This window comes from Budorcas taxicolor, chromosome 11 (genome assembly GCF_023091745.1).
Source record: "Budorcas taxicolor isolate Tak-1 chromosome 11, Takin1.1, whole genome shotgun sequence".
NCBI lineage: Eukaryota > Metazoa > Chordata > Mammalia > Artiodactyla > Bovidae > Budorcas > Budorcas taxicolor.
In genome coordinates, this window is record NC_068920.1 from 42,745,315 (window position 1) to 42,757,900 (window position 12,586).

A 12,586-nucleotide genomic window follows, 5' to 3' on the forward strand; every position below is an offset into this window, starting at 1 on the left:
ATTTAATCTAGCCCCCTCTTTGAACAGATAAGGAGAACAATTTGGGAGGCTGAGAACACCTCTGCCTGGGGTCACCAGCCACTGACTCAGCAGCAGAGAGAAGACCTGGACCCCTGACTCTGGCCCCAGTCTTCAACCCAAGCTGCTGAGCTGGAGATGTTCCAGTCTGCGCTAGGCTGGACTCCCTGAGAAAGCTCTGGGGAAAGAGCTACATTGTTGATATGGTGATGCTAGTAGACTTGGGAGTGATTTGGTGGTGATGACGGGTGATAGTAGTATTAACAAGAGCTGTTGAGTCTCTAATGCAACCTCAGCATTTTGTAAGGTAGAAAGATGCCTCTGCCACAGTCCCTGCCCTCACTGAACATGCAGTCTGGCAGGAGGGTTAAAACAAGTGATACAAGCCCCTCCCACTGGCTCCAGTCTCACCCCTCTCAAACCTGCCCCACCCCCTACCCCCACCCCACCCCCCACCCCCCACCCCACCCCCCCCACCCCCGCCCCGACACACCCACTGTAATGAACATTTTAAAACACAGATCCAACAGGGTAATGTCTGTTTAAAACCCTTTATCAGGGACTTCCCTGGTGGTCCAATGGCTAAGACTCCATGTTCCCAAAGAAGGGAGTCCAAGTTCGATCCCTGGTCAGGGAACTAGATTCCATATGCCACAGCTAAGATCCCACAACATGCAACTAAGGGTTCACATGCCACAGCTTAAAGATCCTATGTGTTACAACTAAGACCTGACATAAATAAATAAGTATTAAGGAAATAATCATAGTAGCCAAAAGGTAGAAGCAACCCAAAGTCTATCAGTCGATGAATGTATAAACAAAATGTGGTCTATCCCTACAACAGAATATCATTCAGCCTTAAAAAGGAATGAAGTACTGATAAGATCTAAACATGGGTCAACCTTGGAAACGTGCTGGGTAAGGAAGGCAGTCACAAAGAGCCACGTATGGTGCAATTCCAATGATATGAAATGTCCAAAATAGGCAAATGATACAGACACAGAAAATAGACTAGTGGTTGCCTCGGGCTTGCGGGGTTGGGGAGAAATGGGAGTGATTGCTGATGAGTATGGTGTTTCTTTCTGGAGCTGATGGAAATATTCTAACTTTGATTGTGATGACTGGTTGTACAACTCTATGAATATACTAAAAACAAGGAAGATCTGTATTTTAAGATGTTGGGTGTAAAAATCGTTTTTCAGAATAGTAGGTATAATGTGCTCCTCTATTTATAAGAAATACATATGGAAAGAGTGCTATTATTATAAACCTAAAAGGTCTGAGATGGTACACACCAAGGGGTTCACAAGGATTGCCTCTAGATGGTCAGGTTTGTGGATGGGAGCCTTTTGTGTTTTATTTTACATGCCTTTAGCACTTGCCTGTTTATTACAAACATGACCTGCTTTTGACATTTTTGAACAAGAAGGAAGGTAAAAGCATGTGGGGGTCCCACTGAAAGCTAGTGAATCAGGCCCTAGAGCTCCCTTGCATCATGTCAAAAGAAAGAAACAGGAGATGGTTACACAGGCTCTGGGATGTCAGAGCTGTGGTGGGGTGGTCTTCTCAGAGGGAGAGCAGGACATCAAAGCCTGCGTCCTTTTCCCTCGGATCCCAGGCAGTGCTGGGAGTCTGCCCTGGGACAGAAGTTGTTCATGTATTGTCTAGGTGAAAGATTCACACATACTGAACCTAGGGTCCAAAATGCAGAAAGTATAGCAAGTACACTCCACTGCAGCCTCCCTCCCCCCACCCCCCTGGCCTCCCAAAGCAACCAGAGGCCTCTGACTCATCTAAATAGGTGGACATTACACACACAGTCCTTTTACTAGATACAAAAAGCCCCCTCCTTCATGGCAGAGCTTCACAGCACCCTACAACATCACATGCTCTATTAACAGGCCCCCATTAAATGGACATTTAGATTGTTTCTCAGCGCTTGCTTTTTACAGGTTTACAGTCTCTGATCCAAACAGTTGAAAATCTTTTAGAATTCAGAATACATTTAGAGTTAGAAAGGCAACTCAGTGTATAGTCCATATATTGGGAAACACCCCAATAGGACCTAAGGCAGCATCCCATAACCAAACACATTAATACTTCACTGCAAATATGTATGGTAAGTGGAATTAATAAAGACTATAAATGGTCTTGTCAGGTTTGTATATCAAATGAGTTGATGCTGATCTAATGGGATGTCTGTCTCCCAGTTTTCAGAACTTTCTGGCTTTTGGAATTGTAGATGAGGCTTTGTGGAGCTCAAAGGATGCTGCCATGAATTACTTAGGACATATAATTTGGTGAGTTTACAGGTATATCCTTAAAGATACATTTCTAGGAGTGGAGATGCTGGGTCAGAGGCTCTGTTCATTTGTGATTTTCATAGATTTTGCTAGAATACTGATCATTATTCTTCCTTGTCTATAAGCTGCTGTACTTTCTGGTTTTCCAAACACTTGTGCTTTTGTCTGTAAACTTGGGGGCAATGAAAATTCCCCCTTCCCTCTCTGCACAAAGCTACACTTAGAAGTCTCTTGGAGCCAGGGGAGCAGAGAGAGCCCGAGCTTTGCTATCAGAGACAGCAGGGCCATCCCCTTCCACCCGTGTGACTCTGCGCAAATTACCTGTATGCACCCTGAGCTTCCATGTCCTCTTCTGCAGACAACCAACCTCCAGGACAGTCCCTCCTCACATTCCCACCAGCCTGCTCTCTCCCCGCTGCCTACTCCCAGCCCCAAGGCCTGGGCTTTGTCCTATCCCCCAAAGGAAAAAGAGTCCAGGCCAACAGAAAGAAAGGTCCACAGGCTTTTTAATGGTGTGATGGCTACTTCCCTTCCGAGACCCGATCTAATCATGACAGCGGCTTCCAGGGTGCTGGGGTGGGGATGTACAGGTGCAAGGTGGGCAGAGGCCATGCAGTGACTAGGAGGGGTGGGGGAGGGTGTTACATTCTGTTTGGCATGTAAACATTCTTCAGTGGCTTCCCCAGGGAGGGGAAGGGCAACTCCCTGCCCCTCACCCCATGCTCACCAGGGCGGATTCCCCCTGACCCCACCCCAGCTGAGAAGACTGCACAAGCCAGGCCCCTGTGAGAAGCTGGGAAGGGGGCAGCCCACATATTGGGGGCACAGCTCCTCACCTGCACCCTCTTCGTGCACAGTGCAGCTGGGGAGGGGAGGCATGTTCTGGGGTGAGCAGACCTGCATCTGAGCCAGTGACACAGGCGGTGGCAATGGGGAAATGCTGGAGGGTGTGGTGGTGGTGTAACACTCTTTTATAGAGAAGGGGCTCAGGACTGGGAGGGCTTGGTGGGCAGGAATGGGTGCCCAAGGGGGAGGAGACTGCAGTGGGAGGTGGGGGCACTGGAAGGTGGTGTTTTCCTCTGCCCTAGACCCTTCCGGGGCGGGGAGGGGCAGAGTCAGTACCCTAGCTCCCCCACACACTTGCCCCCTCCTCTCCTCCCCCACCTCGGTGACATTCAATGACGCAGAGGCCTGAGGTCAGTTGGGAGCCCTAGGGAGGTCCGGAATCCCAAGGGCAGACAGGGTTTTGTGTCTCTGCCCAGCTCGAGTGCTGGATGAAGCTAGAGTGTGGGATGGGTTTGGGGCTTTCTCAGGCCGCCCCTTTTTTCCTCCCAACACCAAACCAGGGTGTTGTTGGTCCTGGGGCAGGGGTGAGGCTGGGGGGCCCTACATTCACAGTTCGGTTGGTGGCAAGGAACAGGCCCAGGACCTGGGCACCAGGGGTCATGCCCTGGTCCCCACCTGGCACGAGCTGATTGTCATTCGAAGAAGCTCTAGGTGGGAAGGAGTGGCCCCTCCTCCACCCCCTCTGCTGGACCCAGAGGGCAGTAGAGGCCTTGGGATGGGTCTCGGGTTGACAAAGAGGGCTCTGTCCGTAGAGGTTTCCTGAGTGTTCTGGGAGCTTCTGCGTCAGTGAAGGGTGAACCTTGAAGGCCATCCACCCTGGAGTCCTCCCCTGGGCTGGTCTGCAGAGAAGCCACCACCTCGACATAGAAGCAGCTGCCCAAGCCTGCCAACTCTCCATCAGGGGCTTCAGCTGGCACCACCAGGCTTCTCTCAGGGCCGATTTCCTCACGGGCATCCTTCTAAGTGATGGAGGCTGGATGCTGCCAGACCACTAGGGCAGGCTGGGGCCTTAATTCCTCTTCCCCAGGTTGTCTTGCCCTGCTCTCTGTGACCCAGGGAAGAACAGGGACCATGCCAGGGGACAGAGGCTGTGGGTGCCGAGGATGGAGGAAGAGCGCAGGGGACCTGTCCCAAATGGGCAGGTTGACTATCCCCTCTGCAGCCCCTTGGCCCAGATGTAGGCAGTTGAGGCTGATGATCAGTGGGGATGAGCTATGCAGGAGCCAGACCCAGGAGGAGGCCCCATATCCATTCATGGAGCAGCGCAGGCCTCACCCTCTGCAGGGACTGCTCAGCTGCATGGGCTGGCTTAGAACAAGAGGGGACAGGCTGAAGGGTGAGCTAGAGGCGGAGGGCACTGGGGCTGGACCCATCATAGAAACGTACAGAAGTGAGAAGGGCCTTTCTGCCTCGAGTCCAGGGGCCAGCTGTCTGTCAGTCTGTCTGCCTATTTCTGCTCTCTCCTGTAGGGGAGATGATGGTCTGATCCAGCCCACTCTTCAGCGCCAGGAGGACAGAGAGGGTGATGCAGCCAGAACTGGGTCCCTGAATCTCCAAAGGGCCAGTGCAGAGAAGATGATAACCAGTCATTCTCCACCCCCACTGATTTCAGGAGAGAGAGAAGTTGGCTGAAACTGCAGTAGGCAAGATTGAGGTTAGATGGCAAGAAGGAATTCCTGATGGTGAGGCGTCCTCAGCACTAGATCAGGGGACCACGGGAAGGGGGGAAACGTTTTTTTAAAGCCCCACACCCCCCACCCCCGCAACTTCCCACTGGGAAACTCTTGCCCAGGAAAGCAGCCCCTGCACACTTGGTGGTTCCCACACAAACTTAGGGGAAGGGGGTCGTTGTACCCTAGGGGTGTGAGGGAGCACCCTTCTCCCATCACCTGCCCACTGCTTCCCACAGGGGTGTCAAGGACAGTGCTGACTCTGGGGCAGGTCACACCTGCCCCCTCACACCTGAGTAGACCAATGGCTCCTAGGTTTCACCTCTCCAACTCCAGTCTGGCAGCTGAGAAGAGGCTTTCAACCACCTGAGCTCCCAAGGGATGGTGGGATTAGCCCCTAGTGGGAGGCTGGAGCCTCCATTTCTGGAATTTGAGGCTGCCTTTCCAAAATGGGGGGCAGTGGGAGGGGGGGGGCTTTGGCTGGAAGAGGGTCAGGAGGAGGAAAAGACGCCGCAGGATGTGTAAGCAGAGTTCCCTAGGGGGGCATGGGGAACAGCAGAGGCCTGGTGGGTGAGCAGGGGTCCCCATTAGTGGAGTCCTTGGTGAAAAGTCGCTGAGCCTTCCCCGGGGCGGAGGGTGAGCCTGCCCCACCTGAAGGGCAGCGGGAGGAGAGGCGGGGAAGGGGAAGGGTGGGGAGGTGGGCGCTCCCCCGGGGCCCGGGGCCCCAGTCGGCAGGGCTGGCGGGTGGTCGCTGTGTGTGCTGGCGCGCGTCCTCGCGGGTGCAGGCGGGAAGCTGGGTGCACGGGTGGCGCGCGTCAGGCGCCTAAGGCTGTGCTGGGAGCTGTTTCAGTGTGGCCGGCTGCGGGTGGGGGGCCGGGGTGAGGGTGGGGGGCCGCAGAGAGCCGCGCGCATCATTATCTGGCCCCCGCCCGACTCTCCGCGACCCCCGCCCGGCCTTTGGTTGCTGCGCGCTGAGTCTGGACTTTCCCTCTGGGTCCTTTCTTGGGGCCCCCCAAAGGGGAGGGGGTGCCTTCAGGCTGCGCCCGGGCCTGCGGGGCGCCCCGGGGTGGGGCGGGCCCGGGCCGGGCCTGGTGCGAAGGGGAGGGGCTCTCTTTTCGGGACAAGGACCGGCTCCGCGGGGACGCGCTGGGATGGTGCGCGGAGGAGGCGGGAAGGCCGGGACTGCGCGGGGCTGGGGGCCTGGTGCCGGCGGGGGCTCGCCCGGGGCCCGGGCCTCGGCCGGAGGGCTGTTTGGGACGGAGGTCAGCAGCAATGGCCGTCCCTAGGGGCTTCTGCAGCTGGAGCCTGCGGAAGATGCGGAAGGAGGGCAAAGAAACAAAAAGAGAGACAGTTTCAGAATCTCCCTGGGCACTGAGCCCGAGTCGTGCATCCTCAGAGGTGGTTGAGCCTGAGGATGAGACAGACCTTGGCACAATCAAACCGAGGCAGACAAACTGACGCATGGTGCCCCGTCCTTCAGGACGGCGCCTCTAAGGGCCACCCTCCCCCACCCCGTGCCCCCACCCCCCACCCGGGCTGCTGACAAAAGGGCTTGCTGCATGCTTTCTCTGATGTCTCTGTTTCATCTTTACATTCTACTGTATCATATACGCGTGCTTATATTAATATGGGCCATGTTTTCTCCCAACTGTTCTAGCCTTTACCTTTGAGCCTTAAATGCCCCGTGGCACACCAGAGACTGTGTGTGGACCCCGCTATCCCCCATCAACCTTTCCCAAGCCTGCCTTCTTGACATCCCTCCAGACACTTCCTTGAGCCCAGTGCCAGGGCTGGGACCCAAGTCAGGAGAGAGACTTGGCCGGGGAGGTGTGGCTGAATTACCAGTATCCCTTGCCTCCAGGAAAGCCTCCCCTGGAGGAAGCTTTCTGTGGTCACCCTCTGCCACCCCACCACCACCACCCACCCCCCTGGGACTGGCAGCGGTTTCTCACCTGCTGGTGATGGCTGTGTCAGATGCTGGGGCCGCACCTTGGGGTCTGTCGGGGGGCTGCTGGGCTGTGGCAGGCGTGGGCATGCGGACGCTAATGGGGCGGGGGATCCGGCTCCGGGTGGCAGCTGCCCGCCCGGCTTTCCTGGGCACCGCAGGCTCGGAGGCAGGCGTGTCCTCCTCGGAGCCTGTGCCTGAGAGAGTCTCAGAGGCACGGCGTTGCTCCTCGCTGGAAGAAGACGAGGCCCCAGAGGCCAGGCGCAGTAGCAGGCGGCCCTGCCTCTTTTCCATCACCAGCCGCGCCAGGTCTTGCTGCGGTCGGGCCCGCTTGCCCCACCGCTCTTTGGCCGACAGTGAGCCGGAGGGCTCCGAGCCCGTGTCCTCCTCAGACAGCAGGACAGGGATTCGGCTCCTGGGGCGGGGGCCTGGCACGGCGTGGCGACTAGGAGAGATGGTGGCCAGTTTTTCGGGGCCTGGCTCCAGCAGGGACACGGGAGTGGGCCCATCAGCCAGGGCTGGGCCGTTGGGCAGTGAGTCTGTGGCCACCTCCAAGGGGCTGCTCCCTGGGAGTGCTGACGGGACACAGCTCTCCAGCCCTGACAGGGCAATGCCATTCTCCAGGTGTGCGGAGGCCCCTTCCTCCGCCACCCTCCCATCAGAGGGCACCTCCAGGCCCAGCTCGCCCCCAGAGCTGAGCTCCTCAGACCGGGAGGCTTGTCCACCGGAAGACATGACATTGAGGTGGGTTTTCTCCGCAATGTGCACAAAGGTCCTCTCGACTTTGGTGAAGGGTGAGGAGGTGACTGCCACTCCCCCTGCCCCCATGGCCACCGCTCCTGTCCCCTGCCCTGCCCCAGGCCCGGGGGGCTTGGGCTCGGACTTGAGGACGGAGGACAGGGTGCCTGGCTCCGACACATCCAGCTGGCTGCCAGTGGGCTGGGGCCGCTCCTGCTGTGGGGTGAGGGCGGCCAGAGTGCCCAGGTCGGGGTCAGGGGCCAGGTCAGCAGTGACGGGCGACTTCTTCATGTCACCAGGGGAGACGAGCACCAGCGTTTTGGAGCCCTCCTCAGGCTCCAGGTCCCCGTCAGCCATCGAGGCCCGGCCCCTGGACTCTTTCTGGTCGTCGGCCAGCAGCGTGGAAGGCGCGCCCTCCTGGCTCCGGTCTGTGCTCCTCTCACTGCCCTCGCTGCTGGAGCCGCTGTGTGGCCCCAGAACCTCTCCCAGGGCCACTGCCTCCTCCTCCTCCTCCTCTTCATCTTCCTCCTCCTCCTCCTCCTCTTCTTCTTCCTCCTCTTCCTCCTCCTCCTCCTCCTCCTCCTCCTCCTCCTCCTCTTCTTCCTTCCCATTTGTTTGAGGCTGAGCAGGAGCCAGTGGGACCTGGGGGGGTGTGAGTAGCATGTGCGAGAAGCCTACCCTCCGGACCCTGTTGAGCAGCCGAGCCCTTTCACGGTAATCGGAGAGATCCTTCTTGAAGTCCTGGTAGGGCAGGCTCAGGGGCACAGCTCGTGGGAGACCATTCACCTCAAACGGGGGTGCCACAGAGAATACCTGCAAGGGGCACACACAGGGACCCACTGAGGTCACAGCCCTGCTCCTGGACCTGGCTGCACCCCCAGTCTTGGAGGCTCGCCAGAGTGGGAGTTCCACTAGAGCAGGCACGGAGGCTTGTTTTGTTCATTGTTCCATCCCCGGAGCTTAGGCTGGTCCCTGGGACCTAGTAACTGCTCAATAAATCTCTGATGACTGTTTCCATGCTCCAGGTCCCCTGGAAGTCCCAGGCCTTTATCCCGGTGGCTTTTCCATCTCCCAGTCTCCCCTTTACCCCTACTCCTCTCCTGTATCCCATGTGTACCCTGAAACCCAGAGCCAACTGTAGTTCAGTCAACAGAAGAAAATGACAACTGCAAGCCATCATAGCCACCATGTAGATCAACCCTTCCTTTTGCAGGTGAGGAAACCAGGTCCAGAGAGGAGCAGCAAGTGTCTGGGTTGCCCTCACTGCCTCCTCATAGAGTACAGCTCCTCTGTAGCCAGGGAGTTGGCTGTGGGGCCACCAGAACCTGTCAGGGCAAAGTTTGGGCCATCCTCCACCCCGTGAAGTGCAGGCTGGGTCCCTGGAGCTCCAGCCCCCTTCCCACCTGCCTGTCAGCCAGGAATTTTCCAGCCCTCTGTAGGTGCATTTTGAGTCCACACTTCTCCAGAAAGTCACAGCCAGCCTATGAAAGACAGTTCCTTTTCACTTGATTACTTTTGTCCCTTGGAAGTTTTGGCCATGCGATAGCATGTCCTTAGCTTTCTAGACTCTTACCACATCTCTCCTGAGCCTTCTTCCTTCCAGACTCAAAAGACCTGAGCGTCTTACCAGGGCCTCCGCTGCTATGTCTTCTTGCCAATCACACACATCCCTGGGCACCCACACAGCACCAGGCCCCATCAGGGCTGACATGGCTTTGTTCCTGGGGGGATGGTACCGATGGTATCCAGAACTTTGTTAGCCTTTTGAACACACAGGGCTTCTGTTTTCTGAAACACAGCCCTTGCAGACCCAAAGCCCTGGAAGGGCTCCAACACCTTCAGGGGCCATCCAGACTCAGGGAGTCCTGCCAGGCATTCCTCTTGAACATCTGTGTCTGCTGTCCTATCCCCATGGGCACAGCCCTGTGCTGCCTGGTGGTTCCCCAGCCACGAGCCTGATTTTTTTTTTTCCATTCTGCATTGCCCATCCGTTCTTCCTACAGCTGCCCAAGTGATCTTCCTGAAACTTAAATCGGATCTCATTTCCCACTGTTTCAAACCTGCAGAAACCTGTGGTGGGCCCCACAGTCCTCTGGAGATAGTCCCAACCCTTGGCTCGGCATATGAGCATCCTCTCTCCTCCCCACCCCTCCCTACCTCACCCCACCCCAGCCCAGCCCATGATCTGGCTCCTACCTTCGGCTCTAACCTCACTTTGCTCCCCTGCTTATGTTCTAGCAGTTCTCAAAATGCAGTTTTCTCATACTTCTGATCCTTCCCTAGACAGCTTCCTCTGCCCAGGGGTCCGTCCCTTTCTCTCTACTGACACGACAAATTCCTCTTCTTCTTCCAGCACCCAGCTCAAACAGCTCATTTTCCCTAAAGTTTCTTGTCCACCCACCAAGCAGATTTCACCACTCTCCTTGTTTTCCCACATCCTTCCTTCACAGAACCTTCCACCCTCTATTTGACAGGCACGCCTTTACATGGTTCTCTCTCCTGATAAATGGTGAGCCTCTTAAGGGTTTTTCATTCATTCATGCATGCGTAAAGTCCTTGAATGTCTTATTGTCTTGAGCACTGTGTTAGAGGCTGTAAATTTGTGGATCAACAAGACAGACCTGGTTCTTGTTTTCATGGAGTGTGCAGTCTCTAGATTAGGAAGTGAGATGGGGATAATGCATACTCCACAAAGGCTGTGACCAGAAACAAGGTCATATAAGCAGTGGGTCTGGCTTATAGCAGTGGATTGATAAATGTTAGCTCCCTCCCAACCCCATCCCACCCTCGCCTCCTACCCGCTGCTCTGGCTTACCCTAGTTTGAAGATCATTACCTCCCTCCTCAATCCCAGAAACTCCTGGTTGCCATACCTATGGAGGCAGGGAAAGAATAGGCTCTCCAGCTGAGGTCTCTGTGCTCAGCCCATAGGCAGGTGAGGAGAAGGAATCTGCAAGGCCAAGATTCACGCAAGGCTGTGACTTCTCCCCTCCTTAACTGTCATAACCTTCCTCATGCAAGACAAGATAGTGTCAGACACCAGACAGGACCCCAGCACACTCCGGAGTGTGTTCTGATTATGTGTTTCTCCTGTCTGGCTCAAAACCCACCCACCCAGTACCAGATACATCCTACTCAGCAGGGGTATCCTTCAACCCCACCAAACCACTCTTTCTCAGCAGAATCTCAGCCTATTTTCCTGCCCATCTCTGACTCTTTGGGCATCCCTGTTAGAATGATCTTTGCCCCTGCCATCTGGCCAGTTCTTGGATCTCTCTGGAAAAGCCTCATCCAAAGGATGGATCCTCTGCTCACAGTGCCCACGTTAGATGCTCATAGGTGGAATCCTCTCCCTTTCCATCTCAAAGCCCTCCCCTTCCATTACATGGGAGGGATGAGGGATCCCCACTGGAAATCAGGCATCACTGACAATATCAGACTAGGAAACTGAGGCCTGGAGAGAGGCATCAATAGGCCTGAGTAACAAAGGCACACCAGTCAGGCCAGCCCAGAACTCAGAATTCTTTCCACTGCCTCCTTGGCTTCTCACCGTCCCAGGTGGCGAAACTCAGGACCTTCTGCCCTTCAGCAGAGCCGTGAACCTCAGAGAAGACACAGATTTACCCTAAGGGTCACCCTGGCCTGGGCATGCTTGGTTTTATGTTTCATAGCCCCTTTCCATCTGGCTCCAATTTGGGGAGCACCAGGCCTGGAGGCACCCCTCCTCCTCCTCAGTGAGCAGGAAGCCCTCCCTCACCTTTTCTGGCCTCTCCTGGATGCCCAAGTCCAGTGAGTATTCACCCATTCACCCAGGTGATCCTGTGCCTGTTCAATCAGCCAGCGATCCCTGGACAGCCCTGTGCGATTGGCCCTCCAGGCCTGAGGACACCACGGGAGGGGACAGCAGCAACACTCCCCTGTTCTACCTCAGAGGGAAGAGACAGTGCTGGGTGTCAGCGAGGGAAAGCCAGCGTCCGGGGCAGCTCACACCTTCCTGCTCCCTTCTCAGGGTAGGGACACGGTATGACTTCAATTTGCTTTCTATGGTTCTCCAGCCTGCTTGGCACAGCGGTATTTGAGGATGCTTTTTAAAAATACGGAGCCCCAAGTCCTACTCCGCAGATTCTGCTAGGTCAGAGATAAGGCCCAGAAATCTGTTTCACAGCTCCCTGGTGACTTGGATGGAGTTTGGCCAAAGGCAGATGCGCTGAGGGTGTGGGAGGAGGGGAGGCAGGCCTTTGGGGCTGAGACACTCAGAGAGAATGAAAGCCTCAGCCCTCCCCCTGCATCCGCTGAGCCCCCGAGCAGAGGCATGTGGCCTTGTCAGCTTCAGAGCTCAGCCCAAGTCCATGTTTACTCCAGTCAGCCAGAAAAGTGAACAGAGGCAGACGGACCAGACTCCAAACTGACCCTGCCGCCAGCGAAACCAGGCTCTCTTCAGCCTTGACTCCCCTGCTATTGACACTGGAGACAGGTTACTCCCCACACCCCCCATCCGCACACAGCACCCATTGAGCAAGTCTCTGACCTGGACCCAGGCCAAAGCCCAGACTCATCAGTCCACAGTCCCAAGGTCAAACAAGGCGGGCTGTCCGGGGACAAGAGGACTATGAGCTCTGACACCCCCACCCCACCCTCACTGCCCAGTGGGGAGGGCTTTGTGACTCTCACAGCAGTGCCCCCCCAGCCCCAGAGCAGCTGCCCAGCACATACCTCCCAGCCCCCGCCACAGGAACCCACACTCCCATTGCCAAAACTGCCTAGACTGACAGAGATGAGAGGTCAGCATGGTACCTTCTCTGCTGGACTCTGCCTTTCCCAGTCTTTGCCCCATCTGTCTGGTCTCTACACTCAAACCACATCTGCCAGGCCAAGAGCCCTCCCTCTGCTCTTCACCCTCCATCCAGGGGTGCCACCCACATCCGGCACCCTGGCCCATGGCAGTCATCTGGGTGAAAGGGGTAAGATGACCTGGGAAGACAGCTGCTACCCTAAGTCTCTACAGATCCTCATACACTTGACCCCAGATCTCAGTGCCTGCCCCAGCTGCCCCAGGGCAAGGACCTC

At 56.2% G+C, this 12,586-nt stretch overlaps 1 protein-coding gene across 1 annotated transcript in view; it reads right to left on the reverse strand.

Moving 5' to 3' along the window:
* Nucleotides 1–5,751: 5,751 nt before the first annotated feature.
* TTBK1 (tau tubulin kinase 1) overlaps nucleotides 5,752–12,586 on the reverse strand; it is a 35,404-nt gene continuing 28,569 nt past the window's right edge. The window contains exons 13-14 of the mRNA XM_052649208.1: nucleotides 6,790–8,333; nucleotides 5,752–6,142 (exon numbers count right to left, since the gene is read on the reverse strand). Of these exons, the coding sequence (XP_052505168.1) occupies nucleotides 5,752–6,142; nucleotides 6,790–8,333 (1,935 nt within the window). The remainder of the gene's footprint in view (nucleotides 6,143–6,789; nucleotides 8,334–12,586) is intronic.